The sequence below is a fragment of the Apostichopus japonicus genome, chromosome 15 (assembly GCF_037975245.1).
Source record: "Apostichopus japonicus isolate 1M-3 chromosome 15, ASM3797524v1, whole genome shotgun sequence".
Classification (NCBI taxonomy): Eukaryota; Metazoa; Echinodermata; class Holothuroidea; order Aspidochirotida; family Stichopodidae; genus Apostichopus; species Apostichopus japonicus.
Window position 1 is genome coordinate 25027469 of NC_092575.1, and position 14076 is coordinate 25041544.

Here is a 14076-nt window from a genome sequence, read left to right on the forward strand (position 1 = left end):
AATAAAAATACAAACCTGAACAATATATATATATATATTGTTTGGGATTTGTTCGAAAGACACATATACTCAGTTCTTAATGTAATCCTAATAGCACATGTTACCGAATTATACGATTTGTCAGCACAATCTAGCTTTTACTGTGGTACTAAGTTTTATGATTTACAGTAGTTACTGTAATCTCTGTGTGAATCGGTTGTTTTGTTAAAACCCAAACAATCAAATTGATCTTTTCTGTTCACAGCTTGGAGGGATGTGACCATATCGTGAGATTCAAAGATATAAATTAAATTGTTGGTCTCGCTGTTTTTAGTCAACTTTTTAACTCATACTTTTTAAACTTAACGTTCGAAAGTTGTGGTACTTTGTTCTGTCCTATACGGCAATTCATTCTTCAAGTTATGTGTGATTTATTAAATTATTAAGCAACGAATATCATACATCATTCTCGAAGAATCTCCTACAGTTAATTATTATTCCTAAACTTAAGGTGACAGGGTGACGTCACATCACGTGTATGTTATTAGAATGAACTCGTAAAGTGATTGGTTAAAGAAATGAGACAAAGAGGCAGTGAAATTTAAAAACTGAAATGTTAGATCCATAGTTTAAGTGTCTTCCTATCGACTCCCAAATCCATTATAACTGTGACGTAAATATATGAAATTCATGTTTAAAACAGAATTTAACAAACGTAATGCAGATATTGGTGTGAATATTGTACGCCAACTCAAAATTCAAAGCTTTTGTTGCGTTGAATCTCCTGTTAATTTTTTGTTACTATTTTTTTGTCAATAATGACACTGCAGATTATATAGGATATCATTATACAAACTCGTCAATATCTTAAAGCAAGTATCTTCATAGCATATATGATAATAGTTTGATTAGCTTTATATACTACACAATTTTCAAATCACTGTATTTGTAGGCGACCTATAACCTAGTTTGCATACAACACGCCGTGTGAATTTTAAAACACTTTTAGCCATCAAGTGGTAAGAAATAATTATGCAAGCAGATTGGAAGGATTTTGGTAGAAGATATATGTTATATAATCAGCGCACTGACCGAGCTTTACAACTACTTACAAGGTTGATAACTTGATTAGCTTAGCTTTATGGGTTACATATTTTTAATGTTTCTTTTAAGAAAAGTAACCCGAGTCAGAGTGTGGATACGAAGGCTATAACGATTTCATTGTGGTGTATGCTCCATGGTACAATCTCGATAGAAGGCAGTGTAACCATGATGATTGTGATAAAGGTGTTAGGGCTAGTCCAGTAGCCTATCACGAGACCTTTCGGAAGGGAATGGCTAGTACACACAATACCTTAAACCAACATGGTTGAGAAGTGATTTGGTTTTTCTTTAAAGCATTTTTATAAATAGATGATATTGAAATACATTTTCGATGTTTTTTGATAGTAAGTTCCCAGAACTTGATAAAGGTATTTTATTAGCGTCAGGCGTTAAAGATTTGCATATTTTGGGGTTCTATATGTCTCATTAGTAATAACAAGAACAACGAAATGTTGTGAATCGAATGGGATCATTAATTATTAACTGAAAACAATTATAGGAGATTGTCTGAGTTTGATCCATTCTACCCTTATTTTGTGTCAAAATCAGGAAGTTTTGTCAAATTTGACAATGTGGCATAAAGAGATGCTTGCATGCAGCTGCACTGACCCAGTTGCGAAATTATTGTTCTATACTACATGTACTGTCATGTCCAGCATTAAAGTACTACCTGTACTCGAGAGTATGAGCAGTATGAATATAATGTTTCTACGTTTAGGTATCAAGGGTTAGGAACTGTTTGTAATGTCAGTACGAGTGCTTTAAAGCATGGTATGTGAAGACAGTATAGAGTGGGATTGTCCCAACTGACTGCAAGTTGTCACAGAAATGTACATACGAATATATATCAGCCTATGCAAAAAAGTTTAATTTTGTAGAAGTAAAATCTACAATTTTTTTTATTTTTTGGCTGATGTTAACAGGGGCGATAGCAGGAGATTGACCTGGACGGGGGAGAGTGGGGAGGGTGTTGGGGTGGTGAACTTCCAAGGACAGTGGATAGTGGAACTTACAACGAAAACTTGTTTACTCTACAACAATGGACAAAACGAGAGTTTGCATAAATGAAAGGCACCTCGAACTTTTGAAAGGGATACTTTTCAGTTTTAATTGACAGATTTCATATTTACAAACTGCTAACCGGCCATGGATGATTTTGATACCCTTACCATGCATTAGTGTACCTTCAATCATTATAACGAATATATATTAACCCTTGTATCCCTCTTTTGAGAAGTGAATTCCACTCTTATACCGAATAGTTGCTCTATTTACCCGAACTCAATTTCTGAGTTTCCATTCTCATGATCCAACAAAATTCAGTCTTCAAAAAAAAAAAAAGAAAAAAAGAGTGATTATCCAAGACACTCTTAACGAGTTAATTTTTTACACTTTGAAATAAATAAAGAGTGTTACCAAGTTTTTTAACTCTCATGTATTCTGGTCACATGATCACAGTCTACCGTGTATCCAGGCATCTATGGATGAGTTTCTTGTATTGATAGCGTTCTTCAGTCTTCTCTCTAAATGTATTTTTCATCGATCAATGAAGGTATATAGGACCCCTATCCACTTCTGTCTGTCAAAAGTTGACAATTTGACGAAGACACCACAAGGTACCAGGTTTTGATGGGGGGCAAAGGTTACCTACCACACGCCTAAACCACCCCCTCGATGGCAGGGTTTAACCTCAACATGACTTCGACAAGCAACCAACAACTAACTTACAGTGCAGCGTTTAAGATATAATAAATTTAACTCTATATATGTACTGTTGTGTACAGCTATACACAGACCGCTAAGCCGCGACCAGACTATGTCGACAGAACGTTTACTCATCCCGTGAATGAACTTTGTATCCAAACCCTCTTCAAATTTTTGATAGCGTTCATTAAAACCTACACAAGAAGCACACTCGACCAGTCCGTATGTGAACTAGCAAACTGTTTGTTCATCGAAGTTTGTTATGGTATATTGGAGGTTTCTTTACTGACAAAAAAGTAAGAGTGTTCGTAAAACAAGATGGTGCTAACATTGTACTTTCACCCATTCTCTCAGCCGTCTAGGTCAGTATGGATGTTCTGCAAGGCGGCCAGAATTCCGATCGTGGAAAAAATTGTTAACGTACGAACAGGTATGTCTTTAATAATTGTATCGTTCACCAGTGTAAGTCTGAACAGACGAAAAGATTTACTTAAGTGCAGTGTGGAAACAAAATCACTGTTAATATTTCACTCACACTCCGCGTGTAACGTTTTAACTGCATGAACGAGTATAAAGGCATGCGTTCCAATTTCACTGCAAGGAACCGAGTCAATCGGTGCACATAGATTCACACAGGTGACCAAATTCTTGAAGTTGCCATGTCAACGTGACATCCAGAATTCCACTGTATGGTTAATAAGATATGCTAACAGTGCATGAGGTACACACTGAACAAAAGTATATGAAAATTATACACGTGTTGTTATAGTGTACACGGTGTAGTCCTTTCATGCTTTTGTTGCATCCATGTGTTTAATTTCTATTGCTTTATCGTATCAGAAGCGCATTTTCCCCCGATTTTATGATACATCATAATTCATTTAAAACCCCGTATAGGGGAGCAGATTTCAATATGGGCATATGATTCAGTTTCTATATTTTCTTAATAAGATGCAGTCACTCTTAGACTCTCTCCATCTCGACCCCCTTAGAGGAGGTTACCTTACCCCCAACCCCCCCCCCCCCTCTGCCAAGTAGTCTTGAGTTCGAAATCGAACCGATTACGATTATGGTTGAAAGGTGCCACATATACTCGTGTGTTGCTCTAAAAATTATGGGGTCAATAAACATGATTGTAGGACATCTCTGGTCCTCCCTCGGCCTTCATATAAGTAAACACCGTTCAGCTTGATAAATCAAGGGCGTAGGAACCGGGGGGGCTGGGGGGCGCCAACCCCCCAGTGAAAAATGTGGAGGGGCGGAAGTATCATTCCGCCCCCCCCCCGGTTCGCATGTCAGAAAACCCCTTTTTCATTTCCAAATGAGAAAAAAATCTCATTTGGAGCACCAAATTGCATCTAAGGCCAGGAGAAAATACAAAAAATTCCAGACTTTTTGAAGTGTGCTATATTGCACCAAATTGCATCTGAGGCCACCTGGAAATGCAAAAAATTCCAAATGGGAGGGGGCACCCCCCCCCTTAGACCCCTCCCCCAGGCTGGCCATCAGTCTTCAGCCCCCCCCCCCCACTCAAAAGTACCTTCCTGCGCCACTGTGATAAATAAAAGGTGCAGTATGCTGCATTGTCCCAAAATATGCTTGATATTCAAATATGGTCACCTTTGGTCAAAATTCTTAAACTGTTTTTATTACATACTTCTAGGAAATTTTCCTCACTGGGACATTCAGTCATCTTATGTGTTCCTTAAAAATGTCTGAGAACTATTTGGAGAGTAAAGACGTCCAGGAAAAATACTTTTTTGAAAACATCCATGCGTGTATAATTTGGGGCCTATACTGACTACCTTTAAGGAATATTTCCAACCCCCGTAGAATTAGGTGCACTCTAACTTTATCAAAGGTCGGTACCACGATATACCTTAAGTCAGAGGCGTCCAGAGGCAGGCCATTTGGGCATCCTGCTTGTACTTTATTTGATATATATTTTGCATTTTCATTTGAAGTATATTCAGATAATGAAACTAAATTATTCTTTAATCTATGTTTTCGCGGGGTCCCTCCATATTTTACCACTCAATTGACCCCGGACCCACAGGTGTTTCCCACTGACCCTCTCTCTCGCCAAACCTGTGGGCCTATTATGGGTTCTAAGTCAAAATAATGATTCATTATTTAAGAATGAAGGAAGTTGTTAAATACCGTATTTTCTATCATTGAGATGTTTAACTGTGTAAACTTAAACACTGTGTATATATGCCGGGGGTATTAGAACATCAAAGAATAGCATTTACCCCCTTCAAAACAACAAAGAAAAACGTGCTAGCGATTAACATGATTAGATGTAAAAGCCAATATACACAAAATTATGTTCTTCAAATTGACTGTGAAGATATTTCCCCGTTAAACGACTCAATATGTTTACATTTCGATGATAGACGAGAGACTATATACTCTCATTACTGCAGACTTGATTCAGTACCATAGGAACGCCTGCAAGCTGAAGAGACCACACAAATTAGCACGAATCGCTGACAGTCAACCTACACACAATACCAGATAGCTTTGTATACACTGTGTATATGATTACAAACCGCTAGGATAAAGTACAGAAAGTTTTAAGACAGCACTGTAATAAATAAGTAATCTAACATATTGTGTTATCAATTACCCGGTGAAAGGTGGGCATGTGTATAGGCAATATAGCACCATATATATGCTCTGTTTACTTTTAACAGATTTTATGTAATCATTCGTTTGAGCGGAATGTATATGGAAGAGCTTGTCCCGGGGGGGGGGGAGGCTAGGTGGGGGTCGCGCTGACCTCGATAATCAAATTTGCTTCTTCCTTTTTCTTGTGAAGATAACGTCGTTCAGCGATCTTACGGGGCAATTGGAATTCTTTCAAAGTACATTGACTAACATGCTAACAACGCATAATACACGTGGTGTTAGCAAACCACGAAAAAGCTTATAAAAGGAAGCCTTACCAAGCCTTTCGTGACCCTATGACCTCACCAGTCAACCACAACTTCATATAAAACAACTAAGAGCGTAACTTAATATTCAATTTCCAGTCTGGAACTAACACTAATGTTGACATGATTTTTGCGATGTTAACATTGTTGCTGTTAAAAACGTCTGATATATATATATTTATATATATGTATATATATATATATATAGGCTATATATATATGTATATATATATATAGGCTATATATATATAGGCTATATATATATATATATATATATATATATATATATATATATATATATATATATATATATATATATACATATTTGTATATGGACCTATGACCTGTCGTGCGTTCCTTTAATTTCAGCCTGACATATTTCACTTCATCATTAACACGTCCGTAACTGAGGCAACTACCTTATTGTCACAGTTATATGCTTATTTGTATAGTATATATCCATTTCCATGACTAAAAGAACACACTTTCTTCGCATATAGTCCTTCATACACAAGAAATTTCCCTTTCGATATTTCCTAACGAGGGTGTGGATAATGGGGGTGCAACAACACGGTATGATTGATGAATATATATTTAGAATCATCACTATTATTTGCATACAGTTTCTTCATACATCATGAACATTTAATAACCTCTGAATTTAGTCCGGAATCATAAATGCTTTGAAGTCTGAGCTAAATTCTGAAGAAAATATTTCGAAGTAGTCGATTATTAGTAATCCATGTTTTGTTAATGATTACCCGAATAATTTTCACTTGAATGTCAGCGGTGATCACGTGTTCTGTCTTGAGTAATGGATTGAATTTTGAGCACCTAGAGATGCGAAAGAGTAATCTAACACATAGATGTTTGATGAATGAATACCTTTTATTGATGCTTGCTGTAAAGTTTGTTTACATTTGGGGAACGGTGCGTGTTTTGCAATTTACAAACATACCGTTTCACGCTATAGTTTGGATAAAACTTAAAGCGACACGCACAACTTGGCTGTATAATATAACTATAGAGTTTAATAAATAGGCCTTCACAATGTTCACGGGGGACACACTTTACTTTTAAAAGCATTCCGTGAAACGATTACGTATAATCCTGTAAAAACTGAGTCTTTGATGTCTACATTTGTCGTCACCTACATACAGTACACACAAAATATCCGTAATGGTAATACTCGTTTAGAAATTAGTGTCAAGGTAGTGCATATATCATACCAAGAGAAAGTCCGTTCCTTTTAAAAGAAAATTGTCAAAATGGTGCTAAGAATTAATATTATATTTTCCCATGACGTTGTCTCAGAATTTGCATACAGTAGTCTGGGCTGCAGATTGATACTTTACGGTCACTTCTACAACAATACAGCAGATATACTACAATCATACTATCGAGTTGTTACTACAGTAATACTGAGATTTTACCGTCACACTATAGCAGTACCACACCAAGACTGCGAACAATACTAAGACTACAAATGATCGTACATTAATACTTTGCGGTCACTACAATAATTCAGCAGATATACTAAACTAATACTATCGAGTTGTTGCTACAGCAATACTAAAAGTAATACTGCAAATGTATTCCAAACGTACCACAATTTGACAATAATTATACTATAGCAATACCACGCCAACTATGTTGCAATCCTATAATGTACGGTATAAGACTACAATAATAGAACTTACATACTTGACACAACCTTACAGTTATACTCTGTACTACTTTAATGATTTAATGTACCGTTTCTGTGTTATTATGAGTTAGCAAATATGTACCATAAAACTGTTTGCTAAACAAAGATCTTATAGTAATAAGAAATAAATGATACTGTTCTTATACAGTATGTTATAAGTAGTACGTGAAATCATGCGATCGCGTAGCAGACGTCAACGTCCATATATTGATTCGTGGTCTTTCTTTCGAGAGTACACATGTTACTTTCTCAATCGTTTGTTTACTAAATTAAGTAGTGTAATTATGCAGTCAGTTTTGACGTTTCGCTTAGAGTAGAGTAATCAGTGTAAGCAAGCCATGAACAGAAAGCTGATTGGGGAAATAAAACTTTTGAAATAGAAAAAAGAAACTGTACGGTTAATAGAGTCAGAAACACAAATGTTGAGAAACCTGTCGACCAAACATATTTCGTTGTCGATTGTGTAATGAAAATGATTGATATTCTGCTAAAAACTGTATTATACGGGAGCCAAAGAGTCACATGCAGCGTTTACTTAAGCTATTAACAACACAGAAACGGATCACAGTAAAACCATACATTTGACAAACAACGTAAAAGAAAATAATAATATTACAATATGGCTGTATTCACCTATTACATCACACAGGTACAAACGGAGGTATAAGATATATATTTAAAGATCCCCTTGCTATCCTAGTTAACTTAAAACATTTAAGCCTACCGCATACAGTAGCTATCCATCAATGTAGGATTGTGGTGTAGAATTATATACACCCATATAAATAACAAAGTGAATTTCACTAAAATGAGTATCAGTGTAATCCCAACCATACCGTCCTACAGATTGTACGAAACACAACTGGAATGTGATCCCAATAGTTACACGGTATATGCCCACTATTGCAGTTCTACACATGTTTAAGAGTGTATAGGCCTAGTCCCGATTGGGGATACACTGTGATAGGCTGAGTGTAATCATGGAGCCATCAAGGAGAAAGAGGCGCGATGGGATTTCAGATGGTTTAGCCTCAATCAGCAGAAGTGTGTCAATTATAGTACTCAAGTGCATGCACATACGTTGTAGCGATTCTCGAGCATATAGAAATGCATGTTACAAGGAGCCCGGTTTAGTCTGAAATTTCGTTGATGTTTTCTAACTTTCCAATTTAATGCGGGGTGGGTTCCTCCTCTCCTGTTCCTACGGCTAAGTTATGTCTGTCATTACCACACATTTCATATTTCACAAGCTTGATCTTCCAGTCACTTTTCTTTAATATTTGGTGATATTCTGATTCAAACAACTTCTTTCTTTGTGTACTATTCTCAGGTGAACACAAGAAACCATGGTTTGCCCTAATGAGCCCGATGACGCAGGTTCCCACGATAAAGGACAATAACTTCGTACTCTCCGAGAGGTAATTTTAATGGTAACAGCGAAGAACAAGCCATAGCTTCTATAGCAAAGATGACTTCGATTCAATACACACGCAATGAATCTCATGCATGAGAAGATATACTATCACTTAATATAAGAAATGTTAACGGTTACAAGGAATAGCAAGTGAAACATTGCAGTACCCATTTTTCATCATTTTTTTCTCTGACGAATCCAGAAGCAAAGAGGGAGGGGGGGGGGGGGTGAGCGAGGGAGGGGAGGGGGATAGAGAGAAAGTAAAATCGAAGCAATCGCGTTTATTTTCCATAAAAGATTGAAAAATGAAGACATAATTAATTACTCCCCTCCATTCCCCTCCCCTACCTTCCATTCCCCTCCCTTCACCACATCCCTCCCTCCCGTCCCTCTTAAGTATAATTGCGCTGCTAATGCAAGGTGATAGTAGGTAGCGCGATCATGCACTAACTGGTAATAGTGGGTCATTGCGTAGATTAATTTAAAACTATATGAATTACATTTAGTTATATTTTACCCGTCGTTTGTACCGTAATCCAGCTAAACTTCCGAATATTAATTTAATGCTGAATTTACCATGTTTTTTTTTTCATGGCAACGCATCCAGTCACGCAATCTCCGGATTGGTTTCTAGTTAATTTATCACAGTTTTTAAATGATTGCTTATAAAAACTTCAACGAATAGTTTATTTTGTATTTATTTTGACTTTCACAAAACAGATCGTACGATGGTCATGTATACCCATATAACACTTCAAGTTTGACCTGTCTTATACGCAGTTAGCATATTTGGTGACGTTCAAAATAAACCTAAAACAATTCCTCTTTTATATATATATATATACTCTATATTAAATTTTAACTTAATATAGTTAAGATATGTAATAAACTTGACCCACTATAGAGATGAACTGGCCGATTCTTGTCTATCTCGCCGTCAGTCTTATTTCTCAAATAACGGGGGGCAAAGGTCTACCTATAAAGCTAGCATTATTTTTCTACACCCACTTAATTCACACTCTTATCTCGTTCAGTCATTTACCCAAAGTGATAAGAAGTGATATTGTAATTTACACAGAGTCACCTTAATAATCTGTGTCATCATAAATGGAATCAGAAGCGCAGAGGGTCCAAACCTTCTACACAGTATTGCATTCTACACTACCAGTAGCCTTATTAATATTGGTAGAAGTTAATTACATCTAATTAAGCAGTATAGGAATGCGTAAATATGTTAAATTAGCCATTATTTTAAACGCTGTATTATTAAGCAAAGACTGAATCGTACTACCAGCTTATATGTACTTCGGTGAGACAGAAAAACACTTAATAACTTGAATTGAGAATTTACATTTGACTGTTTGAATGACGCAGAGAACCAATGGCGTAACCAATTCGGAGGGAGGGAGGGGTGGGTGGGGTGGGTGGGTGGGGTGGGTGGGTGGGGGCGGGGGGTGGGGTAGGAAGCGACGATTGGCGGTTCCATTTCATTTCCCACCCACTCACCCCATCCCACATCAGCTGTCATCAGCTGTAACAACTAATACTAATCAGTGAATGTGATATTTGTTTAAAATAAAATAAAGATAACAAATAAAATAAAGATATTTATTTATCAACGTATAAGCGTAAATTCCGCCCTCAACTTGTCCATGCGACAAAACATATTTAAAAATAAAAATGCATTATTGGTTATTTTCCAGTGTCGCAATCGTTAGGTACCTGGTAAGGAAATATGAAGTGATGGACCATTGGTACCCTGAAGATCTAGAACAGCGAGCTAAAATCGATGAATTCTTAGCCTGGCACCATGTCAATCTGAGGCAGAAAATCATCAAAGTGTTTAAGGAAGAGGTAAGCAAAACTATCTCCTATGTTTGACTTATTTTCGTTTTAGGTTTTGTATCGTTTTAGTGCATGCTTCTCAATAAGACAGAGTGTCCGTTACTACTGCGTAATGAATTCCTTGAAGAATATCGTCGGTTTGTTCGCAAACAGACTTTTAATATAACCATGATGCATACCATATATAATACACATCTCCTTATTTCTTTCTTACAACTGAATTATTATTACACTTATAAAATTTCAATTAAAAAATGTTGATCTGTACACATGCTATATTTTACGATAGAGAACCTCTTGTTTCGCTTTATTTTTTCTTCTTTCTGTGTGTTTTGATTGTATTGATTACTGAAACAGCAATGTTATAGTGTATATGTTGAATTAATGTTGAAATAGTTTGTTAGAAATTGTTTGCTTTATAATGAAGGTAATCAGTACATATATCATGCAGGCATTATTTAATTATTTCACGTCATTAATTTACATTGTTTATTTATTTTCAAAAGGTGATTAACCCTTTCGTCCACGGTAAAAAACCTGACCAATCACAGCTTCAGGAGCATCTGGAAGATCTGAACAAAACGTTGACCTTTCTACAGAAACATATCCTAGGCGACAAGGAATACCTCTTTGGCGATGACATCACAGTCGGTGACCTGTTCGCTGTTTCTGAAGTCAGTGAAATGCCGTTTTTAAGTTTTCTGTTACAATTCTTTTCTTTATTGCTCTAGATTTAGAGCTACGATTACAACGTAAAAAAATATTAAGAAAAATTGTCCTCAATATCGTCGGTATAACAATTTCAAATGAAATTTAAAAAATTTGTAATTTATTTATTTTCATCACATTATCTGGGCTACGAATGTTGAGCGTTGCTTGTCTACTATTGCGAAATGTCGATGTGTTTCTCTCTGCAGCAAACATATATCCGCCTTTGTTGTTGATGAAACTAAAATTGGTCCTCAATATCATACAAAATCATGAGAAATCATTAGCAGGTCATATCATTTCATCGCGGTCATTCGTATTAATGTCAGCGACAAAATACCTCGTGCCTTCTAAGTTGGTCTTTACTTTATAAAACATTTCGTACCTTTTTCCATCACAGATTATTCAAACCAACACCTCTGGGAGGGATGTTTTAAAAGACTTCCCAAAACTACGGCAGTGGTTAGATCTGGTTAGGGCAACGATGACTCCCGTATTTGAGGAAGTACACGGCGATCTCTTTAAATTTAGGGATGAAATCATCGCTAAGCAAAAAGAGGAAAGACGAGAGGAAAAGGTCAAACAACTGAGAGAGATCCGAAGACGAGAGTCCACCGAACCGGAAGGAGAGGTCATCACCTTGGAGCTTGACGACAACTTAAACATCAAACCAGAACAAAATGGCGGCAGTATCAAGGAAGAGACGACGAACGACGATTCAAAAGAAGAGAATGACACGGAAGCGACTGTGCAAGTAGGAGGAAATTAATTGGGCGATGTGTTTATGATATGAACAGTTGAAATATTAATAGGCAATTATATCCATCGATGGAGTATTACGGAAAAGATTACTCACCTTGAAAATTTGTTTAGGATACAGTACACAATTAATGGTGGTCCTTTGTTTGTGAATTTCAATTTCAATTTCAATGTCAATTTTTTTTTTTTTTTACAAAATTGGAAAACCTGATGTAGTCGCATAATCTACACTTGCAAATTTAGTTTAGTTAATGAAACGACTTGCGCGCAAATTCAAATATTTTATATAATTGTTAGCTTTATTGTAGCGTATCCGCATAACAAGAGAAACTGAAAAGTGACAACATTCTTATTTCAAAAGCAAAATATGCTTTAATAATGCAAAAAATGTCCCATTTATTAAAACGAGTGCCACAGTGTATTCACTTCAGCTTACTGAAATAGGTTAACGTAAACCTACCCACTGGCAGTATTTTTGTATCAGATATAAAAGCGGATACCCCTTGAAAGGAGCCCATTCAAAGTCCCATTTACAATAGCTACATTACAATCATATGCGACGTTGACCATAGTCCGTCATTTCGTCTCGTGGGTCAGAGGTATAGGTAATGTTATCACGAATTTCTTTCTTTTTTTCTTCTCGAAAAATGTGACACTGCAGACTGAGCTGTGAAGAGAACGCTATATACCACTACTTGATCATTTTATGACCAGAAGTTTCATTATTAAGGACTGAGACTGTTATGGGATGAAACAGGCCGGCATTACCATGACATCCTTATGAAAACATTCCAAATATGCATATTCATTAAATCAATTTATGACGTCATTTACTAAAATTTAATATTCAATATTCAAGAAGAAGATACGAAGGTTTCCTTGGTGTTTATTGATAATGTAATGTTTAGTGTATCCCAATGGATCCTAATGCACCGTAAACTTCCCAGTAGTTTGGCAGGCACAACTCAAAACTTGTTACTATGTCTTGTCCGAAAGTATTAACGGAAAACCTCTTGAGGACATTGACCTTGCATGGGGTTACTTAATAGTTGGAATCATTAGGCAGTTGTCTCATTTTATCGATGTTTAAAGCTCAAAAAAAAATGAAATGGTTTGCATTTTAGATTAAAATGTACATGTCCTCATTCCTAACACCGGTTTGAACTTTGAATATTACGTAATCTCCCTAGATGGAATGTAAGTATATTGAAATATTCGGTAATCGTTGCGATAGCGTATATTACAGTGCACAGAGTGTGACATATTTTTGCTTCTTCAATATATTTTCACCAAATAATAATATGCCGTTAAGTTTAGACGATTACGATTCCCGGTTTAACTACTTTTTAATCAAACCGGTGCTAAAAATCTAATTTTGGTCTGATTGAGAGACAAATTCTTCACATGAAATAAAGCAAGAAATGTTTTAATATTTTAACACGTCAAGCTAATCCGTTTATGTTCTGTATGTGTATATATATACTGCCTATAGCTTTGCACCTTTTATGAATATTTACCTTGCAAATCTTCTTCAAACAAAAACAAACTATTTTACTGCGTGATTATAAATGGTGCATTTTTAAAGTCTGCTCATAGTTTATAAAATACTAATCTAATTAGTTTGAAAAGAAAAGCAAATATTGCATTTGACGTGAAAAATTGCTGCAATTTGAGTATATAAAAGTGTATTCTTTTGATCAATATCGAAATAAATAAAATAACTTGGTTGTAATAAATTACCAATAATGCTTCTCCATCATTTCTCGATTTGTATCAGATGCTGTTTTGTTTCTCATGTGGAAGGGCAAATGAAGGCATGTTTAAAAGGGTTTGTGAATTGATATATGAAGGGGGTGGGGGTTGGAACGACTAGAATTAACGGTTAAGGGGTGGGGGAGGTAGAATGGGAGTGGTGGGAC

The 14076-nt window shown here is 36.1% G+C and overlaps 1 protein-coding gene across 1 annotated transcript; it reads left to right on the forward strand.

Annotated features, from left to right (window-relative positions):
- Positions 1-2859: 2859 nt before the first annotated feature.
- Positions 2860-13896, forward strand: LOC139981070 (glutathione S-transferase theta-1-like). Its single transcript, XM_071993227.1, has 5 exons — positions 2860-3217; positions 8762-8849; positions 10549-10699; positions 11197-11364; positions 11799-13896. Exons 1-5 carry the CDS (start codon positions 3106-3108, stop codon positions 12165-12167), a joined length of 888 nt encoding a protein of 295 aa, XP_071849328.1. The 5' UTR covers positions 2860-3105; the 3' UTR covers positions 12168-13896.
- Positions 13897-14076: the final 180 nt, after the last annotated feature.

Coding starts and splice junctions, on each gene's coding strand:
- LOC139981070 (XM_071993227.1), top strand. CDS start 3,106: ATGGTGCTAACATTGTACTTTCACCCATTCTCTCAGCCGTCTAGGTCA. Junction 10,700..11,196: donor TCAAAGTGTTTAAGGAAGAG/GTAAGCAAAACT, acceptor TATTTTCAAAAG/GTGATTAACCCTTTCGTCCA. Junction 11,365..11,798: donor ACCTGTTCGCTGTTTCTGAA/GTCAGTGAAATG, acceptor TTTCCATCACAG/ATTATTCAAACCAACACCTC.